Source organism: Brassica oleracea, chromosome C3 (genome assembly GCF_000695525.1).
Source record: "Brassica oleracea var. oleracea cultivar TO1000 chromosome C3, BOL, whole genome shotgun sequence".
Taxonomy (NCBI): domain Eukaryota; kingdom Viridiplantae; phylum Streptophyta; class Magnoliopsida; order Brassicales; family Brassicaceae; genus Brassica; species Brassica oleracea.
This window is the reverse complement of record NC_027750.1, coordinates 26,096,575-26,110,171: the sequence shown is the minus strand read 5'-3', so window position 1 is coordinate 26,110,171 and position 13,597 is coordinate 26,096,575. Positions and strand designations below refer to the sequence as shown.

Here is a 13,597-nt window from a genome sequence, read left to right as displayed (position 1 = left end):
TTGATACCTTTAGATTGAAACTTGATCACTTTATATCAATTATCCTTACCCATGAATCCATCCTTAGTATTTGAAAGTTCTTGCACTTATTTCTTGATTGGATTTGAGATCACCTTGTTTATATTTATAGGATATTAGCTTGTTACAAATCATCCATCTTCTTGTTTGCTTAGATTTGGAAAGCTTGTGTATTCTTGGTGTTATACGTCACTAGTTCCTTGTGGATTCGATCCTAAAATGCTACAATGACATACCATTCGATTGTGGTATTGTTGGCACATTAGGTTAATTGATGTGTGCTTAAACGCGTAATCAAGGAGCTGTCTGTCGATGAACTCCAAAGCTCCCTCCTTGTTCATGAGCAGAACCTGAGCAAGCACATAGGAGATGAGCATGCTCTAAGAATGGAGGATGGGAGAGGACGAGGAAGACACTCTCAAGGGAGAGGGAATCAGTACCAAAACCGAGGAAGAGGTGGCTCCAGAGGTAGTGGAAGAGGAAGCTTTGACAGAGGAAATGCAAGCTTCGACAAGAGTAACATTGAATGCTTCAAGTGTCACAAGATGGGACATTACAAGAATGAGTGTCCCTTATGGGAAAAATCAGCTAATTACGCTGAAATGGAGGAAGATATACTTCTCATGGCTCAGATCAATGAAGAAGTGGAGCATGTATGGTACTTGGACTCAGGATACAGCAACCATATGTGTGGAGTTAGGGAGTGGTTCATCACCTTTGATGATCAATTCCGGCAACAAGTACGACTTGGAGATGACAGAAAGATGCAAGTTGAGGGAAGAGGAAACCTAAGACTTCAGATCAATGGCGCAACACAAGTGATCTCCTCTGTCTACTACATACCTGGACTGAGAAACAACCTACTCAGTGTTGGGCAGCTTCAACAGAAGGGACTGCGGATCATCATTGAAGATGATGAGTGTGAGATCTGGCACAAACAGCAACAGCGAGTGATCATGCACTCAACGATGACTGCAAATCGTATGTTTGTGGTTAAGGCAATCGTGAGAGAAGCTAAGAAAGACCTGGAGATGAATCAACTTGTGATCCCTGCTACAAGCATGGAAGAGGTGTGGCACAAGAGGTTGGGACATCTTAATCATAAGGTACTTGCAACCCTTTCAGAGAAGGGTATGGTTGAGGGCTTACCGAAGATTGCAAGCGATGGAATAGTATGCGAGATCTGCATGAAGGGCAAGCAGATTCGATCCAATATTCCAAAGCAGAGCGAGTGGAAGGCCAGTCGTGTGCTAGAGCTTGTGCATCGTGACATCTGCGGTCCAATCTCACCGATTTCAGAGAGTGGAAAGAGGTACATCATTAATTTTATTGATGATCATAGCCGTAAATGCTGGACATACTTCTTAGCAGAAAAGTCTGAGGCGTTTAAGGTTTTTAAAGAATTCAAGACGGCAGTTGAGAGAGAGGCTGGTGTATTAATGGTGTGTCTCAGGACTGATCGCGGTGGAGAGTACAACTCCAAGGCTTTCCAGGATTATTGCGCAGAGACATGCATCAAACGTCAACTCACTGCTGCTTACACGCCTCAGCAAAACGGTATAGCTGAGAGGAAGAACAGAAGTCTGATGAACATGGTGAGGTGTATGCTATTTGGAATGCAAGTTCCTCACAGATTCTGGCCTGAAGCTGCACAGTACGCGGTTCACATACTGAACAGATGTCCAACAATGATCTTAGGAGAAGTCACACCATCTGAAAAGTGGAGCCAACACAAGCCGTCGGTGGAACATCTAAGAGTCTTCGGGTGTGTGACTTTTGCACTAATACCGTATGAAAGGCGAACAAAACTCGATGAAAAGAGCATCAAATGTGTGATGTTTGGGGTCAGCAAAGAATCGAAGGCTTACCGGTTGTACAATCCAGTAACCAAGAAGATCATCATCAGCAAAGATGTGAAGTTTGATGAGAGTAAGAAGTGGGATTGGGAAGGAAAAGCATAAGAAGAGAAACCGATAGAAGTTGCTGGAGAAGAGGAAGAGAGAGGCAATGATGATGAAGAAGAGCAGGCTGATTCAATAGCTAACGAAGAAGAAAGAAATGATGATGAGCCACAGGAGGAACAAACCGTTCAGCCTAGAGAAACAGAGAGAGAAGAAACGAGCAGAAGTAGAGCTGGTAGAAGCGTGTTAAAGCCAGCATGGATGAGAGACTATGTGGTTGAAGGAGGGTTGTTTATGGAAGGAGAAGAAGAAGAAGAACTAGAGTCGTGGGTGCTAGTGTACGCTTCAGATGAAGACCCGGAGAAATTTGAGGAAGCAGTGAAAGAAGAGAAGTGGAGAAAGGCAATGGAGGTGGAAATCAAATCCATAGAAGACAATGAAACTTGGGAGCTGGTGTCTTTACCCAATGGAGCTAAAGTGATTGGAGTTAAATGGGTTTACAAGACTAAGCTCAACGAGAAGGGTGAAGTTGATAAGTACAAGGCTAGGTTAGTTGCAAAGGGTTTCCACCAGACACATGGAGTGGACTTTCATGAGGTGTTTTCTCCGGTAGCTAGGTGGGACACAATCAGACTGATCATTGCAATAGCCGCACAGAGAAGGTGGAAAGTACTCCAGCTAGATGTGAAAAGCGCCTTTCTTCATGGGGAGTTAGAAGAGGATGTATACATTGAACAACCAAGAGGGTTTGAGCTTAAAGAAAATGGCGAGAAGGTGTATAAGCTCAGGAAGGCTCTATATGGTCTAAGACAAGTTCCTAGAGCTTGGTACAGCAGGATTGAAGGATACTTTGAGAGCAAGGGGTTCACAAAATGCTATTTTGAACATACTCTGTTTGTCAAGAAGGAAGAAGAAGGTGTCTTGATTGTAAGCTTGTATGTAGATGATCTCATCTACAGAAGTAACTCATAGATCATGCTCAACGAGTTCAAGGCAACAATGGAAGAAGAATTCTCTATGACAGATCTGGGAATGATGAAGTACTTTCTTGGAGTATAAGTGATACAAGATACAAGAGGAATCTTCATCACTCAGAGGAAGTATGCATCGGAGATGCTGAGGAAGTTTGGTATCGAAGACTGCAACCATGTTCTGAATCCAATTGTTCCTGGAATGAAGCTAACCAAAGAAGGAGATGGTACGAAAGTGGATCCTACATCATTCAAACAGCTAGTTGGTAGCTTAAGGTATCTGACTGCAACTCGACCTAATCTTATATACTCGGTCAATCTCGTCAGTAGATACATGGAGCACCCGGGAGAGCCACACTTGATGGCTGCAAAGAGAATACTAAGGTATGTGCAAGGGACAATCAACTTTGGAATTCAGTACAAGAGTGGGAAAGAGGAGAAGTTGATTGGCTATGTTGATAGCGATTATGCTGGAGACTTAGATGATACAAGAAGCACGTCGGGATACACGTTCATACTAGGGCGAGGAGCCGTGTCTTGGGCATCAAAGAAGCAGCCCATTGTCACTCTCTCAACCACCGAAGCGGAATATGTAGCAGCAGCATATGGAGCGTGTCAAGCAGTGTGGCTAAGGAATGTTCTTGAGAATGTTGGGGTCGATCAAGGGAAAGGTACACTTCTGATGTGTGATAACAGTTCTACAATCAAACTCTCAAAGAATCTTGTCTTACAAGGAAGGAGCAAACACATTCATGTGAGGTACCAGTTTTTACGTGAACTTGTGAATGAAGAAGTGATATGTTTGGAGTACTACTCGACTCTGGAACAACTGTTTGATATCATGACCAAACCGGTGAAGTTAGAAGTGTTCGAGAAGCCGAGGTTGAAGATGGGAGTTGGCTTAAAGGAAGAGTAAACTGAAGCAGAGTGTTTCAGTTTAGGGGAAGGATTGAAGAATAAAGTTACTTGGTCGACAAGTTAGATGGTTTACCGAGTCTTTTGGAGTTTTTTAAATTTGTTTCTGAGTCAATAAACCTCTCCTGACTTGTAGGAAGATGGTTACTAGTTGGTTAGTTGTTTCCTATTTTTTAGCTAGTTTTGCATTACTTAAATCGTGAGTTGTAATCTCTTTTGATCTCAAGCAATAAGAAATCACTTCAGTAAAAAGGCTCTTACCTCTTACAGTATTAACCGGTCAAAAAGTACCAACTTCCACTTTTTAAATAGCTTCACATAGGATTTGTTACTAAAACTTAGGATCTGATTCCAGCTAGTTGCACATATAGCTACTCAATAATCTCCAAGCTCACATTATATCTGCTCTCATTCCTCGGCTATTACAGTGGAGAAGCTTGTTGTTGCTGCGTTGCCAAGTTTAGTGGAAACTTTGGACTAAAGGTTTTGGGTTCAAAACCATGGATGATGTAGAACGAAATGCTCTCAAAAGAATATACTTGATGGTCTTCCCTGGGCCAATTCTGCTCAAGAAAATGCTATACGAGTGCACAAAACCCAACACTGCGAAAGGTAGTGCCAAAGCCTCACTTTCACTCTCCCTCTAGACAGGGCACTTCATCGAACTCTCACTTTTGCGCAGGCGTCTTATCTAGCTAAAGATCGCGATAACCTACCATCGAACAAAGAAGCAGGTGTAGAAGGATGAGACGATGAACCTCCACTAATTGGAACCAACCAAACAGAACCATCTTCAGAAACAGAGAACCTACTCCGAGAGAGCAATGCTGGAGATACGCCAGAGACAACACCAGTCTTCATATGAGAAGAAGATTGTTTGCGAGAAGAGCTTCTTCATCATCTGCAGCAGAAGAAAGGCAAGTTAGTAATGTCGGAGTTGTAAATAATGTTAGTGATGAGATGTTGCTTTGTGTTGATGAACTACTTGACTCTGATAGCTCCCAAGATTCAAATATATATTAGCTTTTTTTGGAACACTCAAATATATATAAGCTATGACTGCTCTTTCCACTCTAGTTTCTTGGCACTTCTTTGATCTTTCTTGTTTGTTTACATAACAAATGACATTTTTATAAAACTTAAAATCAGGATAATATTATTGATTGGAGTTGAAGCGAACCAGTCACCTTTTCGTAATAAAGTGATATCATATGCTGATACTCTCGTTGGTTGGCCAAGACATTTATCATTGTATGATTAAGACATTCTAATCTCGTGTGGACACAGATTCAGTTCTTGCTTCTTAATCACTTTTAAAACATTCTTGTGGAAGATGTGAAACCTTTGTTAGAAGTTATTAAACAAACTTCGAAATAAAACACATCTTCATGAATTATGCATACTTAAGAAAGTGAACCCTCATATTCTTGATCCCAAAACTCGTATCCCTTTTATTAATTTCTAGGCCAAAAACGCTTTCACCACTATTTTCTATTTTCATAACTTTATTTTTTGTTATGTTTTGGTCAAATCACCTGCCAAACTTCTGTTACCATCATTAATGTTCTAAAATTGTATATTCCAAACTTTCACACACATTAAAACCCGTGCGTCTGGAAAAAGGATCCGGATCCGAATAAACTGGATCCAACTGATCTTGCGAAACAGAACATCCGTATCGCCCACTAACGACCGTTATTAAGACGAAACAAGCTTGAGGATCCGTTACAAAACCATGCCATCTTCTCCGAGGCTGAAGCTCTTTCACGCGCGTCCATCGCGGCGACCGACGTCTCTGATCGTCATCGCCTCTATAGCGATCGGGCTATTCGGATTCCTCTTCGGACTATCCGCCATTATTTTCCCGGGTATCCGGTTATCAGCCCGGACCTGCCTCACCAACTCTCCTCCTAAGACGGTGCGCATCGTCTGGGACGTCGCTGGAAATCGTAACACTAATGGCGGAGTGAAGAGGCACAAGGTGATGGGATTCGTCGGGATCCAGACCGGATTTAGTTCAGCTGGGAGGAGACGAGCGCTTAGAAACACGTGGATGCCGTCCGATCCACAAGGGCTTCGACGGTACTGATTGAACTATTGCATCATCTCTGCTAGCTGTAGACTAGTGTTCTCTGAACATCATTTTTTTTTATCAGAATGATTGAACTATTGCATTCATCATAATCTCAAACCTTAGAGATCTGAATATAGCATTTTTCTGAGTTTTGATATACACTCATATGATCGGTTGATGTGATAGGACTAACTAACATTATTTAGTTACTTCTTCTGTATTGACCAATATTCAAGAAATCGCTAGGCGGTGCTAGACTGATTATTGGGGGCCCCCGCGAGATCTAGTCTAGAAAAAATTACTAATTTATTTTATATATATATTACATTTATATAAAATATTTTAGTTTTTTTAATTTAATTATAAATTTGATTTGATGAATTATCAAAATTATATATACAGAGCAAAAGAAGGTAGACAAATTAGTGGATTTGTACTTCATGGCATGTTCTTATCATGACCATAATGAAAATATGAAATGCAGCTTCCATCATCTCTTTGTCCTAGCCAATTAGGTGAACCACCTTAAATCTCTCTGTCGTCTACTTTATTATTTTATTGTGTTTATTATCTTCCAGCATCCGTTATAACATGAATTTTGAGTTGTTATCTTCAATGATTCACTGCTCTCTGCAGCTTGGAGGAGTCAAGAGGGTTGGTCATTAGGTTTATTATAGGCAAAACCAAAGATGAAGCGAAGATGGCTGAGCTTAGAAGGGAGATCGCAGAGTACGATGACTTCATACTGCTTGATATCGAGGAGGAGTACAGTAAGCTCCCATACAAAACGTTAGTTAGAAGAGTAACACTTCTCTGTTTCACATGATTCACATCTTATTTTAAAGATAACTTGAATAACTCTGATCCATGGTCTTTGGTATAGTTTGGCTTTCTTCAAAGCTGCGTATGCACTATATGATTCAGCGTTCTATGTCAAAGCTGATGATGATATATATCTGAGGCCAGGTAATTGATATTACATTCTCTTGAGTTTTCGCATTAATCGTGGATAGTATATGAGGCTGGTTGTTTTCTTTTACAGATCGGTTGTCATTGCTGTTGGCCAAAGAGAGGAGTCACTCTCAGACATATCTTGGGTGCCTGAAGAAAGGTCCTGTTTTCACGGATCCAAAGCTAAAATGGTAAGGACAGGAAAAGAAGCTAGAATTAAGAACTAACTGAGCATGCTTATATTTTGAGATACTTTGAAGATATGGTCGGATTTTAAACATGTAAACATCTCTTGTGATTCAGTAATGATCTTGGAGCTTTGCAGGTATGAACCTTTGGCAGATTTGCTGGGTCAAGAGTACTTTCTTCATGCCTATGGCCCCATATATGCTCTTTCTGCAGATGTTGTCACCAGTTTAGTTGCTCTTAAGAAAAACAGGTAAGTCATGTCTCCTTTATTTTACTCGTCTTTGAATGTCTCCATGAGTTATGTTCCTCGATACAGATTCAGTTTTTTTATCTGTCAAGCCTTTTTTTGTTTAATAAAGAGAGATATTTTTTTGAAACTTAAGTTTCAGGATGTTTAGCAACGAGGACGTGACAATAGGTGCGTGGATGCTGGCGATGAACGTCAACCACGAGAACCACAAGACTCTTTGTGAACCAGAGTGCTCACCTTCCTCCATTGCTGTTTGGGATATACCAAAATGCTCAGGTTCCATATTCACATGCTTCCAGATTCACTTTGCATAAGCATTTCTACAAGTACTGATCACAATTTTTGATTATGTTACTGGTGCAGGGCTTTGTAACCCAGAGAAAAGGATGTTGGAACTTCACAAGAGAGAGAGCTGCTCAAAGAGCCCGACTTTGCCATCGGAAGATGAATGATCTTACCTCTTATAGATCTCCTTTCATGGTCGAAGAGAGTTGAGATTCCCTTAAACGGCTTTAGGGTTAGTAATTTTTGTGTAACCCAACTTTTGGGTGATTCCTTGTTGTACAAGTATAAGATTGAACTAACTGCAATTTCGATTGAGGAAAAGGAAAAAAAATAGTTTGGCTTTGTGTATCATTGCGAGACAGCAGAGACAAAAAAAGATAGAATTTAACATTCATCCACTTCCAGAAACAGAGAAGTATATTTTATCAAAATAGTTTTATAATTAAATCCAAAAACTAAAATATCTTATATAAATATAAAATAAACCAATAATCAATTTTCAAATAATCCGTCTAGTCGACTATCTTCTGCAAAGCACCTAGTTAGTGTCTAGCTAGTTCTTGAAAACTGCTTTGAACTATAGATATTGTTAAATGTGAATGAATGAGTACTTACAAGACGGAAGTACTCGACAAATCGAGGTTCTTGGAACACCACACATCGATACTCCTCAGTAGCAACAACAGCCATTGCATCTAGCAACGCACGCCACTCAGGTTTAGGCGAAACAGGAGGGTTCATCCCATGCTCAAGAGTAGCTGCTGTGAAACGCTGAAGCGTTCTAAAGCACAAGTGCTCCTCTCCAAAAGATTGCTCAATGACTTCACCTTGAACCGTCACTCTCAGCGAGCCGTTAACTGTGTCCGGCGGCTGAGACAATATAGCAAGATGAGTAGGACCACCTCCTCTTCCGACAGTGCCGCCACGTCCATGGAACATAGTCAGCTTCACTCCGTACTTCTTAGCAACCTTCACAAGCTCCTCTTGAGCTTTGTACAGCTCCCAAGCAGCTGAGAGACGCCCAGCGTCTTTCCCTGAGTCTGAGTACCCAATCATAACCTCTTGTTTACCGTTAATACGGTTCTTGTACCAGTCTAGCGAAAAGAGTCTTGAAACAGCTGCAGGAGCGGCTTCGAGATCAGCTAGCTTCTCAAAGAGAGGAACAACTCTTAGCGGCGTTTTCACGTGGCACTCGCGCTGTAGAAGCTCAACGGCAAGGACATCGCTAGGTGAGGTCGCCATGGAGATAATGTAAGCTCCAAAGCAATCCGAAGGCAGTTCGGATATGACTTTGAATGTGTCAAGAACATCAGCAATTTCTTCGGTTTTGGGAAGATCTGGTCCAAAAAGTGGACGTTTGCCGCTTAGTTCAGATAGAAGCCATTCTTGGCGACGTTCTTCAGACCATTCTCTGTACGAGGAACCGTCCAAGTGTTTGGTGATAGCGTCCAAGACATCGGTGTGGCGTTCAGACTCTTGCCTAATGTCAAGCCTGACAAGGGAGAGTCCGAAGGTGGAGACTTGCCTCAAAAAATCAAGAAGGGTTCCATCAGCTATTGGACGGTCACCGCATGAACATAGTGAGCGGTAGCAGAGCTCAAGAGGCTCCAAGAACTGCGTAAAAGAGAACAAAAGAAGAGTAAACACAAGGCTGGACAAGTAAGGGAAAGAACTAACAGATCATAGAGGTTTTTTACCTGTTCCACATTGGTGAAAGTAGCTTCTTCAGGGATGTCTGAGATTCCATTACTCAGCAATTGACGAGAGCGCTCACGTGTGTGATAGAGTTTGTCCCTCACATCACCAAGGATCACACGGTATGGCTCAGTTGGAGGAATTGTCTTCCAAAATTCTGCATTGAGTTAAAGAAAAATATTAATTACAAATGTACAAGCAGTAGCATTGTATATACCAATGTTAAACAAATCACTAAATGGAAACTAGACGCTTTGTAGAGTACTAGCAACTAGGCAGATTATTCGGAGCCTAGTGTTAACGAATTATTGATTTATTTATATATATTTTATATTTGTATAAGATATTTTAGTTCTTAACTTTAATTAGCAAAATTAGATATGCAAAAAAAAGACCGATTTTTAAAACAATGATATATACTTATGTGTTTCCTAAGAATGGTATCTGCTTCTAACCTATGTAATGTTTTGCAGCATCTTTCCTTGAGTTCCTGTGGATTTCATCAGCCTTGGCTCGGAACTCATCAGTGCAACGCCACATAGACAACTGCCAAGAAGAAAATAATGAATGAATCAATAGGATCTTGAGAGAATTGAAAAAGCACTGTCTTGTTGAGCAAGAAACCTCAAACATCAGATTCTCGATTTGGTTATAGTAGAGATTGGCAGCCATCATTCTAGCCAACAAGCACACATCTCTAGTGACCTCAGGCGTGACCCTCGGATTACCTGCAAATTCCGGTAAGCTATTAGATTAGAGGGTGGAAAAAAGGAAACAAGAGAGAGATTCATTAGCCAGAAAGTAATGTACCATCACGGTCACCGCCCATCCAAGAAGAGAACTGAATCAATGGAGCATTGTAAGGAACACGTTCATCAATGCCAATGTTTTTGAGAGCAGTGTCCACACGGCGAAGGAACTTAGGGACACCGTTCCAGATTGTCTCATGGAAGTAGCTCATTCCAGCCCTCATCTCATCTTGAGGTGTTGGAGGTGTTCTCCTAATCTCATCAGTGCGGAATGCAGCTTGAATCTCTCGTTGGAGAGACTCATCAAGCTCCTGCTTGTCATCAGGAGTAATGTCCTTAGCATACAGCTGAGCAAGACAGTCTCTTATCCTGAAAAATAAAACATTTCAAGTTCAAAAGAGTTGCCTCACTGATATCTCTATAGAAAATAGAAAAAAGAAAGAAACTAACCTGCCGTGCTTCTGAAGCAAAGATCTACGCACAGACTGAGTAGGATGAGCAGTCAAAACCAGATCCACGGTCTGGTTCTTCAAAGCATCAAAGATCTCTTCAGGAGACTTACCAAGATCCGAAACTAGCCTCTTGAAAGTCTCTTCAATATCAGACTCAGTAGCCGCAGAGCTCTCGTCAACGAAATCACCTTTCTTGAGCTTCTTGATCCTGCGGCGGTAAGCAATCTGAACCTCCTCAGCCAAGTTGGCTAAGTTGAGCATGTGGGAGAAAGCCTTGGAGATAACAATGGAGTCACCAGCGTCCAAACTGGTGAGGACTTTCCCTAGCTCCTCAAGCTTCTTAGGCTCACGTTTGCCTTCATACTCAGCAGATAGCTCGTATAGCTCTTGAACCTGTTCAGCAAGATGATTTCACAAGAATGGTAGAAGGCAGATTATTTGGTGTCTAGATTATTTATATTTTTATTTTTATATTAATTTTTTTTTTTGTTTAAATATAAAACAATTTTGATGCACAATCAATCTTATATATTAAAACAGAAGTCACAACACTGATTCATGTGTGATTTTTTTTAAATGGACCCTCACTAAAAATTAGTTACATTCATATATTACTAATAATATGGATTAATAATATATCATTCCTAATATAACAAAAACTCCTAAAAATCCGGATTGGTTAACAAACTCACATTGATTCATGTGTGATATTTTTATTTGGATCATCATTTAAATTTTTTATTAAATGTATTTCCTTAATGCTAATATATAATCTATTAACTACTTAAACCATAATATAATTTGATATCTTTTAATTTAAAATATAAATATATATTTAATTTTCTTAACAAATGTGTTGAAAAACATTATAACAATATCTTAATTATCAAAAATTGTATATAAATATTTTCACTAATTTTGTAATTAGTAATGAAATTAATGTTATTATACATTAATATATATATGTATATATATATATATATACTCAGTTATCTTTTATAAAATGAAAAAAATTATATCAAATTTTACTATTTTATAGTTACATCTATCATTTTAAAATAAAACATTGTATTTAACTAAATATGATAAAATTATTTTAATCTGATAAATTAATATATTTTATTTTCACAAACATTAAAAATTTATACTAGAAATATAATATGTTGGAAAAACGGGTTAACATTAGTAAATTAGATTATTCTTTTTTTTTTTTGAACGAAGTAAATTAGATAATTCATATATAAAATTAACTTATCTTAAACTTTTATATATATATATATATACTTAAATTAATAAACATAAAAAATATTTATAAATGAAATCTAGCGCTTTGAATTACAGATCATGATCATAATAATTGAATAAAAAATAATTTTAAAATATATATAATAAAAAATACCAAATTAAAATACCAAATACATGTGATTATTTGAAATAATCAATTAACTTACAACATGAAAAATATCAAATTGTTATATTTAAAATAATTATATATAAACATTTAAATATATAAGTAACTTTAAAAATATATTCTAATTATGTAAAATATATATAAGCATGAAAATTAGCCGTGCGGGTCCAAATCTAGTTTTTTTTTAAAAAAAGAAGGCTATCACAGCCTTTTGGATTTGACATATAAAACATAAACCATCACTGAATTATGGATTTGTATTAATTTTGATTGAATAAATTAGACATAAACCATAACATAAATCATAACTGAATTATCAAAACATATAAAACAAAAAAGATTAGACAAATTTATGGATTTATGCTAATTTAGATTGATTAAAATTGGTTTTAACTAATTTAAAATAATTTAAACCGATTCGCATAGTTTAAATCGGATTTTAAGAAAATCAGTTTCAGAGTAAGACCGAGTTGCAGGTGCTTAGGTTCTGCCTGGACCTATTTTTAGAACTATGGTTTGAACTTTTTGTGATTTCAGCAAATGTGTGTGTATTGATTTCAATCGAAAGGTGATCAATCAAGTATTGTTACCGTTTCACGGAGATCCTCGCCGTGAAGATCCTGGAGAATGTCGAGGAAGCGGTCGAGGAGAAGAGCATCGTACTCGATAAGCTTGTCGTCTTCACTCACTTTAGCGGGAGCCAGTTGTCGTAGCTGCGCATCAATTGATGCCATCTTCTCTATGTTCCGACCCGCCATGATTGCTGATCAGACTGATCTCTACTTGCTTCTCTGTAATGACGATGGAACAGAGGATTTGATAGACTGATGGATAATAAAATCAAATTTAAGAAAACAGAGTTTCAATGGATTGAGAGACAAACCTTTCGGAAGATATCTGCGGGAATCAAATTCGATGCCACTCAGATTAGAGAGATGGTGGGATCAGATTCGGAGATGGTAGTGAATGAGAAAGTAGGCTCGACTATATATAGAGGAAGTGCTATAGACAGAGTGTTGGCCGAGATGCGCGCTTTTTAAGTGAGATTTAATTATTTCGATATTACTTTCCTATTCTTAATCATATTTTTGTTAGAGTATTCTTTTGAGTTTATATCTGTGAATTTAAAAAATAACTCATACTTTTATGTAGTGAAACATTATTCGTCAAATCCGTCTTATTATTATAGGAGAAGGAATAATTCCCACGGATATTCTTAAATATTATTACAAACAGATTACATAGCATAAATGAAATATAATTTGGCAATTTTGCAAAATTGACTCAAAACTCAAAGTCAAACCTAAAACTAACTCATGCTTTTCTTGGATTTTTCTTTTGTCCTATTCACTCCACAAGTTCATGATATTCACGAAAATGCCATCAAATTTTTTTTATTTTTTTTTCCGAAAATGATATTTTTACTCTCTCACCCTCATCATCTTCAAGTAATTACAAGATTGCCACTGTGATCAATACCCCAACCACCATGAACAACCAATTTGAAGCTCTTAATGCACCTAAAATCGATTTACACTCTCTCTTTCTCACTTGTTATGAACTAAAAACAACATCTCTTTCACTTTGCCTCCATATTCATCCAAAAAACTCAATCTTTTGATTCAATTTTTTTATGTCGTCTGCGTCAATGTTTAGTAAACTTTCATTTTCTCTATGTTTACTAATGTGTTTTATTTTGAATTTTTGTAGATGATGCGTCAGTTACATGCAGTGTA

The 13,597-nt window shown here is 38.3% G+C and overlaps 2 protein-coding genes across 3 annotated transcripts; one reads left to right on the top strand and one right to left on the bottom strand.

The window, feature by feature from the left end:
* The first annotated feature begins 5,413 nt into the window (after positions 1–5,413).
* Positions 5,414–7,902, top strand: LOC106334676 (probable beta-1,3-galactosyltransferase 13). Of its 2 annotated transcripts, none has more exons than XM_013773001.1 (7): positions 5,414–5,887; positions 6,516–6,668; positions 6,763–6,845; positions 6,922–7,021; positions 7,156–7,269; positions 7,409–7,545; positions 7,633–7,902. In XM_013773001.1, exons 1-7 carry the CDS (start codon positions 5,541–5,543, stop codon positions 7,719–7,721), a joined length of 1,023 nt encoding a protein of 340 aa, XP_013628455.1. In that variant the 5' UTR covers positions 5,414–5,540; the 3' UTR covers positions 7,722–7,902. The 2 variants fall into 2 exon arrangements, with proteins under 2 accessions (XP_013628455.1, XP_013628454.1); XM_013773000.1 differs by having other exon boundaries at positions 7,403–7,545.
* Positions 7,903–8,103: 201 nt separating this feature from the next.
* On the bottom strand, positions 8,104–12,845 carry LOC106330245 (phosphoenolpyruvate carboxylase 3-like). The gene is made up of 8 exons (XM_013768750.1): positions 12,745–12,845; positions 12,452–12,652; positions 10,449–10,843; positions 10,060–10,367; positions 9,874–9,977; positions 9,705–9,795; positions 9,252–9,406; positions 8,104–9,168 (listed from the first exon to the last, which is right to left on the bottom strand). The coding sequence occupies exons 2-8, from the start codon at positions 12,617–12,619 to the stop codon at positions 8,104–8,106; spliced, it is 2,286 nt and encodes a 761-aa protein (XP_013624204.1). The 5' UTR covers positions 12,620–12,652; positions 12,745–12,845.
* Between the last annotated feature and the right edge of the window lie 752 nt (positions 12,846–13,597).

Bases quoted from the DNA above. Each gene is read 5' to 3' on its own strand.
- LOC106334676 (XM_013773000.1), top strand. From the start codon at position 5,541: ATGCCATCTTCTCCGAGGCTGAAGCTCTTTCACGCGCGTCCATCGCGG. The intron at 6,669-6,762 runs GTTAGTTAGAAG...TCTTTGGTATAG, and splicing joins AGTAAGCTCCCATACAAAAC to TTTGGCTTTCTTCAAAGCTG. The intron at 7,270-7,402 runs GTAAGTCATGTC...TTGAAACTTAAG, and splicing joins GTTGCTCTTAAGAAAAACAG to TTTCAGGATGTTTAGCAACG.
- LOC106330245 (XM_013768750.1), bottom strand. From the start codon at position 12,619: ATGGCGGGTCGGAACATAGAGAAGATGGCATCAATTGATGCGCAGCTA. The intron at 9,796-9,873 runs GTTTCTTGCTCA...TCTTCTTGGCAG, and splicing joins TCGAGAATCTGATGTTTGAG to TTGTCTATGTGGCGTTGCAC. The intron at 9,407-9,704 runs GTTAGAAGCAGA...AACTCAATGCAG, and splicing joins TGCTGCAAAACATTACATAG to AATTTTGGAAGACAATTCCT.